Source organism: Diorhabda carinulata, chromosome 5, assembly GCF_026250575.1.
Source record: "Diorhabda carinulata isolate Delta chromosome 5, icDioCari1.1, whole genome shotgun sequence".
Taxonomy (NCBI): Eukaryota; Metazoa; Arthropoda; class Insecta; order Coleoptera; family Chrysomelidae; genus Diorhabda; species Diorhabda carinulata.
In genome coordinates, this window is record NC_079464.1 from 5,875,242 (window position 1) to 5,888,440 (window position 13,199).

Genomic DNA, 13,199 nt, shown 5'->3' on the forward strand with positions numbered 1-13,199 from the left:
GAATTCATTAATGATTCCAGCTTATTTTAGATTCACTAGAGTGTCTTTATTGTCTAGATGAATATCTGTTTCACACCTAACCTAACCTAACCTAACCATTTACATCTTATATAGTCTCTGAATAATCTAAGAGTTGACCTCAACGAAAAGTCATGGTGGTTTGATGGGTGACAGTTGGTTTGACCAAAGTCTGAACGTTAAGTTGGAGATATAAAATACTTCGAACATTGAGGTCTTCTTGATAAACAAAGTGAACATTAAAAACCAAATTTATTTGTGAGACACCCTCTATATATTCCGGAATATCCAATTGCTTAAATGAGCGTACAGTAATTTAACAATAATAAAAGTGGATAATCAATTAATTTGCTATTTAATACGAAATAGAAATAAATTTTATGAAATTTCATCAAATTTATATCATTATAGATCTGATATGGCAAATTAAAACGAACTTACCATCTAATACGGATTAAAAGACATTATAAAATCGGGTGAATTATCGATACTAATGCTTTGAAGGAAATTTAAAGCGATATTGTTAAGAAAAAAAAATACAATTTGCTTTCAAATTCTAACCGAATCCACTGGGAATGATACAATCATTTCCTTTTTCATTAGGATTAAAACTCTGTTACTCCAATAACAGTAGGGAGAGAAAAACGCTGACTGTCGAGAGAACAGGAAGATGATCTTTCTTCGTCTTTCCCTGTCGAAAATGTACCTTGATCCTGCCTCGATTATTATACCCTTGTGTAGCTAACAAAGCAACATTGTCTCGCAATTTCCGACTAATTATAGTCGAAATTCACAATAAATTTTGAAATAGTAAACTTGTTCAAATCAGGGTGCTGTCAAGAGATGATAAATGATATGTAGCCAAAGAAGTGACAAGGATAATATTTCCGAAAGACGATAATCTACGAATTTATATCCTGTTTTGCAAATTTACCATCATGTAAACATATCTTGCTCTAAATTAGGTCATAGAAAACGAACCGTGGGGGATGAAGACCAAAAATTTGTGTTTCAATATTTTCCTACTGATTGTAACGCTCTTCCGTCGCTACGTGACGGTTAGACGCCAGAGCTCAGGTATCAGATTGCCCCGGGTGCCATTTTTTTAACGTGGTGTGCTCCACTTACTCCGAGCAGCGTCAGTGGAGAAAAGAAAATAGTCCAGGAGTCAGAATAGTGATAACGGAAACGCTAAAGCTAGTTGAACAGATTTAACTTGTCCTCCTGGATTGGTAATCTGGGTATTTCCTGCTAGTGTAACTTACGAAGCTTCTGAGGCATGGAGTCGTGTAAGAAATCTTCACAATTGCTAAACATAATTTCCTTCATTGTAAACTAGAATAAAAATATACGGTGAGACAAAGCGAAAGAAAATTACCACTTTTATCAATTCCGGTAACAACTTTTCGAAATGCTTTCCTACTCGATTGCCTGAAGGAGCTAACACAACTACTGGAGTGTTAATACTCAGAGCATCGAGTAGCAGTTTCCATACCGTTAGTATAATCGGTTGGCTGAATGTCCTAATACGAACTCCACTGAGATGTGAATAATCATCGCCCTCAATAGCAGTTTCGTGACTCCTATTGGAGTGCCAATACTCAGCTACTCCAATGGCAGTTTTTTCACTATCGGTAAAATCGGTTAACTGAATGCCCTAACACGAACCCTACTAAGATGTGAATACTCAGCGTGGCAGGTTTCATGATTTCTTCTGGAGTGTGAAAAATCAGCTCCTCTAGTAGCAATTTTCTTACCCTCGGTATGATCGGTTGACTGAAGATCCTATCAAGACCACCACCTAGATGTGAATACTCAGAACTCTCATTGGCAGTTTCCACGAAACCCAAAGCTCGGCGGTTGAGATCAGCAATCCCATAAATACTAACCACAAACCCTCCTCGGATTTTAACCTGATAGGTCAGGTGCGGTTTTTGGAGGTTGTTGCAGAAACTAATGCGGCCTTTTACGTAAAGTTTCGGGTCTTGTCTTCGCTGTAGATTTCATGGTAAATGGACTGCTGGTTCTTCGAGAACTGCCTTTTCTCTTCCATATATTAAGTCGGCTATTGGTGTCTCCCATTACACAATCAATTAATTAGATATACTCTTTTGACGAAAAATATTTGGTTGCAGATTCTTCAGACTCGTCGTCAGATTTGAAACTCACCTACGACTACAGGACGACTCACAAGTCTGACGTATTGGACTCAATTTCGAGCTCCTATGAAGGTACCAAAAAAATTCTAGCAGATTCCGAACCTCGAGGTCCTTTTTATATACCTCACAGTATAAAAATTGATTTTGAAGGACCATTACCTGATGATCATTATCGAAACGAGTTCAGTACGGATTTACCTCATCCTACTTTGGACATTGGAATCGAACGGGACGAACTGGATCACGTGATTGCGAAAAGGGAAACGGAAATTGAACCGATGATGGTTAATGTTAGTTTGCTGCATTATCTAGATACTGGAAGATGGTTTTTATCGGTAAGTGAATTGATTTTTATTAACGTCGCCCAAAAATTACATGGTTCTATGTAACTACGTTTCATAGGCTTTCTTCTGCTACTTTCACATAGATGATAGCACGTTTACAAACCTCTAAAATAACAAAATTACAATTACACACAATTACAACAAAAACATTACGATTGGGTTAACAGAGTTGTATGTTAAACATACAACTTTCAAGATCTTAAGACAGAGTTTTAACAAAATTGTTTTGGTGTATGTAATAAAAAACAACTATGTAATATTCTCTCAGGTAGTTCAACTTTAAGGTTATGTCAAAACGTTTCGTGTGTTGATGTGAGGAAGAAATTGGAAAATTAAATTAAAATTAAAGGAAGAGATGGTTCAGTTTCTGAAGATGAAAGAAAAGAATATGAATTCCACATAACCGAAAAATAGAGCATGAGGAATGAACGAAAAAACGATAGAGAAGGAGAAACAGCTATTTGTGTTTTGATCTACAGAACGTCCTCGCGTGTCCAAAAGCCGATATTATAAACTTTTTTTATAAAAGTAAACTAAACGTTTATAATATGACAGCCTATTTTTAAATAGCGAGAAAAATTATACTGCGCAGTATGGCGGAAAACTTTGCAAGGAAGAGCTGGAAATGACATTGCAAGTTCATTTAATAAAATTCTAAATAAAGTCTTCACTGATCATCTTGATATAACAAAGTTAGTGGTTTGGAGTGATAATTGCGTAACGTAGAATGGAAACAGTTTTATCAGTTACGCAGTTACTCAAATCATACAAACATATAAAAATGTGGTAAAAGTTACAATGAAATTTTCTAATTTTCTGTCCCCGGTCATTCTTGCATACAAGAAGTATGCACGCCTCTGGAATTATAGCTAAGTACTATATTCGAAAGTTTGCATGCTCCAATTTAACAAAGATCATGCCATTAAAATATAAAACTTCTTTCATCCAACAAAATTAGATCGTTGCCCATGTTCGACATACCTTGCGTAAAAAGACAGAAATTACACAGAGACCCGAGGAGTCAATGGAACTACAAAAATTGAAAAATACAAAGGTATCTCTAGCTAAAAATAAAATAGATTCTTTGCGCAGCATGATAAAATGGATGCCAGCTGTTGATAGACAATATTATGACACCATTATTTGTTCAACTGCTACAACAAATGAAGAAAAAGAAAAAATAACAAGTACATAGTAATCTGTTGTTACTCAATTAATTGTCTTATAGGAACCCTCTTTATGTTTAAAAACATAAACGTTTAAAAAGTAAAGAGTGAAATTGATTTTGAAAATATTTTACAAGGGTTTTCGAATTTTTCTTATTTACACTAAATGTACTCGTACGTAAACTATTTTTTAGCTTATAGATTTTTTACATTGATAAAGTAATAAATACTTTAGAGTATAATCATTTTTTGATTTATATCTACAGTTTTGTGGGTTGTTGTATTTTAAAACTGCTTTTTCTCGAATCTACGAGTACAATAATGTTACTTAGAACACTGTAATTTTGGGGCGACGATTTGTTCGATTTTTTTTGCTAGTTAAAATTAAATTGATATTAACTTTACTTGATGATAATAATTATTCCGATATTTTGTTTATAAAATAACCAAGAAGTTTTGAGAAATTCCCAAAAAGTATTATCAAACAATTTAGACAAAAGCTTTTTAGCAAAAAAGTAGATTTTTATCACTTTTTTGGTTTAATTTCCAAAATAAAATTTAACTGCTCACGTTTTATTATAGATTCAGAAATAGGCTATTGATATTTGAAAAACTTCTTGAAAATATTTAATAATACATTTCCTACTTGCCTCATTGGAATTGAGAGCGTTACAAGCTTTCGTTTTCGATCTCCTTCTTTCGTGTGTCTTGTCCAGTCTCCCTGATGTAGACAATCACCAACCCTTTTTATGCCAGGTCAATCCCTGAATCCTGCTTATAACCAAGATTTAATGTCATACGGCCATTTTTTGGTCGTCAAGAGTTGCATTTTAACTTTCTCTTTTTTTCCTGTTATTTAATGGTCCCGACCTTTAGAGTCTACGTCTCTGCTTCATACAGCAAAACCGACAATATGTAGCTTTCAACCATGCGTTGTTTTAACCTATATTTTTATGAAAATTATAGAATTTGCTTCCGATTGAGATAAGCGCTAATAAATTTATTTATTGTGCACTATAAAGTCAAGGGTTGAGATTCAGATTTCAGAAAACTACTTCTTGTGTTAAGCGGAGAAGCTTTTATATATCTGTTTTCTTGATTTCGATGTGTGCACCTTCCAAGATGTCTTCTTAAACATAGGGCAGCACTTGTTGGATATTAATCGTGATGGGCATTGTTCTTGATATGCTTTGTCGTATACCAGTGGAAAGTAATCAATGGACTATCCGGCTAGCTTTCTTGAATAGCCATCTGAAGAATATTTTAGTGTGTCGCATACCATTGTTTATAAATAACCTCATTAGAAAGCTGTCGCCTGTACTTTTGTTCATTCGATTACTGAGGAAATCATTAGATGCAAGAATTGAGGAGACCGATAACTTAACCCTAAACAATCAGGACTCAAGCATTTACCAATAATGATAACTTTACCATTTTACCTGAAATAAATGATTAGATTGCAATGTTTTTACAAATAATACCAATTCGTGTAGGAAGAATTCATATATAAATATTATAGTCCCATCAGACAGTCTGATTTTAGTTTATTCCCCATTTTATTTCAGATCAAATCACGCAAAAATAAGGCTGTTTTGTGTGTATATATATATATAGCTTTTCGATGTTTCCTTTCTCACAATAAAAAGTTCCGAGGTAACGTAACGGTAAATACATCGAAAGTTTGCAGAAAACGTAGACGTAGTTGAAGTGGTTTGATTGAATTAGAACCTCCCTAAGATATAAACAGAAAAAGGTTTCGTTATTAAATTAGAACCTTCCCTCTAGAAACTACTTTCTAATATGCGGTAGATAGGTGGTTTCAATTACTGAATGCTGTTTGATTTCATTGAAAGGAATCTTTGATTTCTCAAGATATTTTCAGGTGATTAATCGTAATGGAATTCTGTTACATAAAAGAAAATCTATCATGGTCGTCAGTAGAAATATCAGACTCCATATTCATCATAATTTCACTCTAATGTAGCCAAAAATTTGAATAAATTAGTATTGTACTTGAAAATATTAGAATAAACTGATTTTGGAAGAACCATCTTTGATTTTCAATACGTAAAATGGAATAGACTGAACAAAAAAACGTTTCTCCGTAATTTCATACAAATATTTATTGTTGCCTTACAAATAAGGCTTTATTTGGTAAATACAAGTATGAGAACGTTCAATATAATGCTCAAAATACTACTAGAATTTTGGAACGTTCTTAAAAAATTTTTGAATTCTATAGAGAGATAAAAGTTACAGAGAGACAAATCTCTCGAATACGGTGGTTGATTGAAGATTTTTATTTCGCGTTTGACCAGAAAACCTTTCAAAATTATGCTATAATGTGATGGCGCATTATACTGATGGACAATCTTCTCTCCCTAAATCGTCTGTTTTACGGCAAATTGCTTCTAGTAGACGCCTTACAAAGGTTAAGTAGTACGCCGTTTAACTCTCTGCAACGAATTCATAGTGAGCTCCACTCCACGGTGATCCAAGAAAACGATTAACTTTGTTTTTCGACCGACTTTGAAGTGGATGTTTCGATTTTCGATATTCACAAACCCATCTCTCATTTCATGAATGTAGAGCGTTGAGCTGCTTGTGCGCAAAAGATTCAGGTTTTTGGTACGACTCTACTCATACCAAAAACATTAACCAATGTACGTTGAGTCAATCCATAAGAGATCTTGAGAGCTTTTACTATCTCTCGGAAGTCGATATGACAAGTTTAGAGCACTATTTCGCAATTTTTTTGATGTTATCTTCATTAACAAACTTGGATGGGACAAGATTCGGAGTATTTCATGATCTTCACTTAATGCTTTCACTCAAATAATTCAGTTTGCTATATAGCAGACCCACAGAAACAAGTTGTAAGCTTTTAAAAGATTCCGTAAACGAACAGACTTTAATTGAAATAAGAAGTATAAAATTGGGAAAAGATAAATTCACATTTGATCAGACTATTTGTTATTTCTACTTTTCCAGTCAAATTGGACTCATTATTTTAGAATAATTTCATGCAAATTTATCTGTTTGCAGGTGTACAATGACGAGCTCCAGCCGCACGTCGTGTCTTTAATAATATCGGAAGCCGAAGGTGTTAGTGCAACATGTCCTAATGATTGTTCAGGACGAGGATCATGCTATTTAGGGAAATGTGACTGCATCGATGGGTTCCAAGGAATAGATTGTTCTAAAAGTGAGTACTTTTTGATGAACAATTGCTTTATTTATCATATAATCATGAGGTAATAATATTTTTCAATAAGATGACTCTATCAATCCAGTGTTCTGATAATTTCAGCACAAAATTTATATTTTTATCCATTAATTAAACTAGAAAATTTTGTAGCTTTTCTAGGAATATTCATAAGACAGACTTTTTGACGAAATAATATTGTCATAGAATCAACTAATACTTGTAGTGAATATCTTTTAAAATTTCTCAAAGCACCTTTGAGTGTTCAACTAAAATTCGGAGGGTGCATATCGTAATCGTATCTCACCCGACCAGCTCTTTCTTTCAACGGTTTATTGGTAAATAAAAACTTCAAACAGCTTCAAGCTATAAAACAGAGGTTATCAAAACAACTTGTCCCAACCTGATTTATGTTTTATACATTTTTATATCCCGTACTTTTATAAGTCATTTTGCAAACATCGTATAAATTCCAACTATATACGACTATAGTTGATTTGATTCCCAACTTAATTCCTATGTGTTGTATATAAAATATATCGGGAAATAGCGACTTTTTATAGTAATTTTTTATATCTAAAATTACAGTTGCAAAAGTTCAACATTTCAATGCGTGAAGAAATTACCAATTTATTGTATCAAACTATGTCATCATTGAATTCAAATCGAATATGACATTGATTTTGATGAAAAATTTCACATCTTTGAAAAAAAACGCGTATCTGCACGTTATTAAAAACTTATGAGATATTTATAAAACCATTGACAATTTTGACGATATGACAACGTTGACAAAACCTGACGCGTAATAGTATTTTTATACTTCAGTTTATAATTTTTTTGAGCACTAAGCAAGGATAAACTAAGGATAAACATACGAGTTAAAAAGAAAAAAATGCCTTGGTAGCTGATTCCTCAAGCTTGTACTTCTCCAAAAAAATAAATCCCGATAAATTGAAGTTCTGGGTGTCTGCAGGCGAACTCGGTGTTCATGAGCCCCGTCTGCCTGTCGAATAGGTTTTGCAAATACTGCTTTAGGCTAAACAGCTCGGTAGTATCGTTAAAACAGTCAGGTCAGCAACCTTTGTTCTATGCTGAACGCACTGTTTACACCACTACTACACCAACACTCATAGTAACTCTGCCTGACACGCGTTTCTATAAACAAGTTATCGTCTTCAGAGACTGAAGGTAAACCTATATCGCCAACGGTTCCAGAAAATCCAACTTATTTGTTCTATGCTCTAAGCTGTCCAACTTTCCGGTCAACTCTGAATCGCTCAGCAATAGTCCAAAGATGGAAGAATCTGAATTTTTCAGAAAATTACTGGATGTATAGCCGTTTGGTATAAAAGAGGCTGAAGAAGTTATTGTTGACGTGCCTCAACTAATTCACCCAACAAGCGGCTTTAAGGTGATTGTGATATTATATGTTCAAATAGGACCAAATCTTGAGCTGCATTGCAAACCTTCTTTGAAAAAACGGCAGCAAAGTATTGACTGCATTCAACTCGGTCAGATCTATTTCTGTTGGCTGATTTGAACGACTACACCAGTGTGTTATTGTCGGCGAAGCTGTAGATTAGGTTTGCAGTTTTGTCGCTTACTTCGTTAATGTACAGGAAAAAGAGAATACAGGAAAATGGACAGGATACATCCCTGAAAAACTGCAGCGTTGACCTCAAACCTTTTTTAGTTGTCCACCGATAGCTATCTGGATGTATCAGACTATGAGAAAGCTACTAAGCTTGTCGATAAGTGAGAAGACAAACCATACCTAATATATCTAGAAGGTTCGGATGCCAAAACCTGCCAAAAGCCTATGGATTCCTCAACTTTCTCTATAGCTTGAGTCTAGACGCTAGTGACATAGGCTAGGAGATCCCCGGTTGATCTATGTTTATGAAAGTCGTATTGATGGTCACTGATGATGTAGAGAGACTCAAAATATGTCGATATTTGATGGTTAACGACCTTAGCAATAACTGGGACTGAAGTAGATATTCATCTTTGGCTCCAATAGTTATTTGTATTGGTGGTAATCATCACAAGTTGTGAACTACTACACAAATATACATTTTAATAAGACTTTCTTTCAACTAGAAACTGTAATACTCAAACTGTTTTTTCAAATTATATGAATTGAGGATTTGAATGTATATTTAGCTTACTAACAATGTGAAAATATTATATCTAAGAATCTGATTTTTATATTTTAGTTGTACCACTTTTTTTGCTGCAGTGAATTTTTCTTGAAAAAGTTATTTAAGTGAATGTGTTGAGAGTAGAAAACATTATTGAGTACAACTGTTTATTGCTTTTACTAGTTCTTCCTGTTGAACTCTTAAAATATCTTTAACTACAGCATCATTACCTTTCAAAATGAAGAACTTTTTTTCATTTTAACTTCCTAATTCTTCGGTTTTCTTTTGTTTTGTTTATATATGAATGAATCCAGTGATGCACATTGATCCACTTTCCGATCAAAAGAAACGGTTTTCAAATAGTGGATCTTATGGAAACGTGTATTTTTTCACATAAACTTGAGTTCAATTGCAATCATATTCGGTTATTGAACAGAGAACCTCTACTATTAATCCCAAAATTACGAAATTTGACATACATCCTTCTATTCCTTTTGCTTCGTTGCTTCTAAGTGAATTCGAAAGAACTCGAATCCTTTCCGTCCTTGAAACACTTCAAATGGATGTTTTTTTTTTCGATTCTAATATTATATTTTGATTCAAAAAGATTACTTAAGCCACAATTCATTGAAATAAGCAGTATAAAGTCCAAGGAATACTTAATACATGTCATGGACTTAGGATACTTTTTTTTTACTAAATTCATGTAATTTTTATTTGGGTGGAAATGGGAAAAATATTTCACAATTTACTTTTAGAATTATATTGAACCTTCTTATGTTGACAGCTTTTGCTACAAATTCAAATATTATGTATATAGAATAAAATGGAACATCATTGGATATTTTCCTTCTCTGCCAGTTATTCCAACCTTCATTAACGATCCTTGCAGTTGTGATCCTTGCAGTATAGTCATATAAAATGACTACCGTACGTACAAAGATTGTGATATTCAACATCCATTTATTTCCTTTCAATTTTACAGTTAAATTGTTACCTTACGATTGTTAAATTTGTCTGTTATGGGAAATTTGTTTGGACTCCTTTGTATAATTCCACACCATTTTTCTTTTGTCAAACAAATAAGTAACTTTGTAATTTGCTTATATTTATTTTCATATATTTGTATTTGGTAAACAGCACGAAACAAATTGAAAAATTAATAACAAACTGGACGTGCTTGAACGAGAAAAGTACAATTTGAGAGTTAATCAAAATTATTTATTTCAAATCTCACAAAACTGAAGAAATATTTTGAGATTTTGAGTGAAATAATTTATTACTTACACATAAAACAATGATAAGCACTATCTTCTTATTAAATTCTTTATTAAAAAATCCATTTTTCTATAATTAAATTTAAATAATTGATGTTGAAATATATTTCCACCTCAATATAAGATGATATATTACTAACTCTCTTATTTATATAAATAGGGTCTACTTTGAACTATCTCAATTCTATTTGCGGCTTCTAGGAAATATATTTCTCTAAAAGTGAGTGTCTTTTCTTATCAGTGTGCTTCATATACTATAGTGGAGTCTCAGTTGCTCTTTTCAGTAAATCTCTTTTGGCAGAAACCTGCCCTCGAAATAAGCCCTACTTTTACATGTCGATAAAACAATTCTGAGAAACGAACGTTTTAGTTATAGCAAAATTGAATATATTTCATAACCTTTTAGAAAAAAAAAATGGTAATTATATTTTTTATCAGAAAATTTAACTCCAGTTGCAAAAAAATGTTTATTGAACATACTTTTTTAAAGTTTTTACTTCGAGAAATGAAACGAACTTCCCTTATTATATATTTAAGATCAAATACAGTGATCGAATGCCTCAATTATCTCGGAAACGGATTGTGCGATTTTTATAAATACACATTATTCAATAACCAGAATATCCCCGTCTATCTACACATCGAAGAGGAAGTCTGCAGGTGCTCTATGTTGTTCAAAATTTATCTCGAGTTCAAATGCTTCCCTGATTAATTGTGAGTTTGCCAAAAGAATGAATAAATATATTTGCAGTGTCACTCAGTTTATTTGGAATAGATAGTTTCAAAGAACTCTTTGGGTACAATATGAAAAAATGCCTGTGATCAATAGCCTAAGTCTAAGGCTATCCGCTGTATCTTCTCTAAACACACACAAATTATGAAGAAACTCAAGAAATGTTAAGCTCTGTCTGTATTGATGATGTAGTAACTTTCAAAAGTGTTCATAACTAATTTGAACAATTTGAAAATGAACATAAGGTAGTTAAGGACAAGAAACGTTGGGAATATCCTTCGATCTCAAACATATAATGGAATTAGCTGGAGAAGGAAAAACTTGTTGATTTTTCTTAAAAATAGCGAATGTGATTTGAAATGAAACTTCTTCAGCTCCAGCTATAACCAAGTGGTTATCTTTTTGGTTGCACTGAGGCGCCATATCACAAATCGCTTCAATTTGCGAATGTTGATGTGGTGTATTACAACTTGCTGCTAAAAGTCTATTCTACATCTGCTCTACTCATTGAGCAAAAATAACGAACCACAAAAATCAATTGGAGCTTCGTCAACTCCAGCTTTAAGTATATTTAATCATAGATTTTTTATTTTTATTTATTATTTTTATTATCAAAATAAAAACTCAGATACAAATGTTTTAGTGATCTGCATCGATTATTGTTCAATGTCTTATGGTACTCTCATTTCGGTTATTATTAATTTGTTGTTCAAATTCATCTTGAAAAGAGTTTCCTGGGAGTTTTCCACCTCCAGACATTGAAATCTTCTGCCAAAATTAATTGCAACGTACAATGATAAGTATAGTCTTGTACAAAATATATTCTAGCTATAGCTATAGGGGGGATGGAAAGCGAAAACGATAACTCCAAATAATCTACAATCCAATGGCAAATATACGATATGATCAACTATTTTATTGGCAAAATGTGAATAACTACAATTATGATTCATCAATATGGATATCACGAAGGTATCGTGGTAAAATTGAACAACTATCTCTCAACCACTCACCCGGTCCAACTTTTCGTAATGCTCTCAATACTCATGAATCAGCTTATTCCCAAAGTGAAGTGTACATGAAGAAGTTGTACTTCATAAATGTGCTAATATTGTTTCGATAGCATCCTTGATGTTTAGAAAGCCACGACAAATCAGACGGAAAGATAAGGGCAACATTAACCAAGAGCAACCATAATTTGGTTTTTCTCCTACTTTCATCGAACTCTCATAACTTGACTGTAAACTCAACAGATTACCTTCATCTCTGAAGATGATAACTTGGCTCTGGCTAGCAATAATATACTGAAATTTGATGCTTCCGGTGGAAGATTGAAAGCTCTTTCTCCTTGAAAAATTCCTCATGGACTGTTTTCTGACAATTTCACCATTCTTGTTAGTTTATTTGGGACACCGCGTGCTCTAAAGTCTTCTCGATATTCACCCACTACTCGGTTACGAATCAATGAATATATATGATTTTTATTCATTTGAAGACATCAAAAGTCACACATTAAAATCAGTTTCAACTGTTGGTTAGTGCGTATGAAACGACTGCAGTTTGATGATTTCTCTACAAAGCAAAATGAGACGCTGTCGTGTCTTTGGCATTTTCACCCTTTCTCCCTGGTTTTCCGCTAGGACGCTTCCAAACAAAAGCACGCATTTGAAAATTTAATGTAACGTGAAATTTCACCTTGGCAATAAATAACTCTTGATAAGACTCATAAGCATTAATAACAGGATAATATTCCTTCGAAGGAAAACATTTAGGATTTCCGATAACTTAATGTTATAGGCGTGTTTGTATTTGAAGCGAAGCAATAAAATGTCTATTTCCAAGATTTCGAGAAAGAGAATTCCAACGAAGGATCAATATTTTATTATTTATAAACGGAAAGTGAGAATATACAAGCATTCATGTATGTATTTATGTAATGAGCTATCCTTCCACATCTTTAATTCAATTGAGATATTCACCAATTCCATAAGAAATTCGAAGAAAAGGAATAGTGCAATAAAATCCATGTGCTCATTTATATATGTGATTAAATTATATATAATAACTAATCCTTTTGAGTCATACTCATCTTTAGACAAAGGTTTTTGTTGCTTATTTCAAGGTTTCAAATTCGGAGAAAAATTTTGTTGTCT

The 13,199-nt window shown here is 33.1% G+C and overlaps 1 protein-coding gene across 5 annotated transcripts in view; it reads left to right on the forward strand.

The window, feature by feature from the left end:
- The window catches only part of LOC130893827 (teneurin-a), a 572,912-nt gene that overhangs the window by 413,911 nt on the left and 145,802 nt on the right, over window positions 1-13,199 (forward strand). For all 5 annotated transcript variants that reach the window (XM_057800233.1, XM_057800234.1, XM_057800235.1 and 2 more), the window contains 2 exons: window positions 2,154-2,512; window positions 6,733-6,892. In XM_057800233.1, the coding sequence (XP_057656216.1) occupies window positions 2,154-2,512; window positions 6,733-6,892 (519 nt within the window). The remainder of the gene's footprint in view (window positions 1-2,153; window positions 2,513-6,732; window positions 6,893-13,199) is intronic.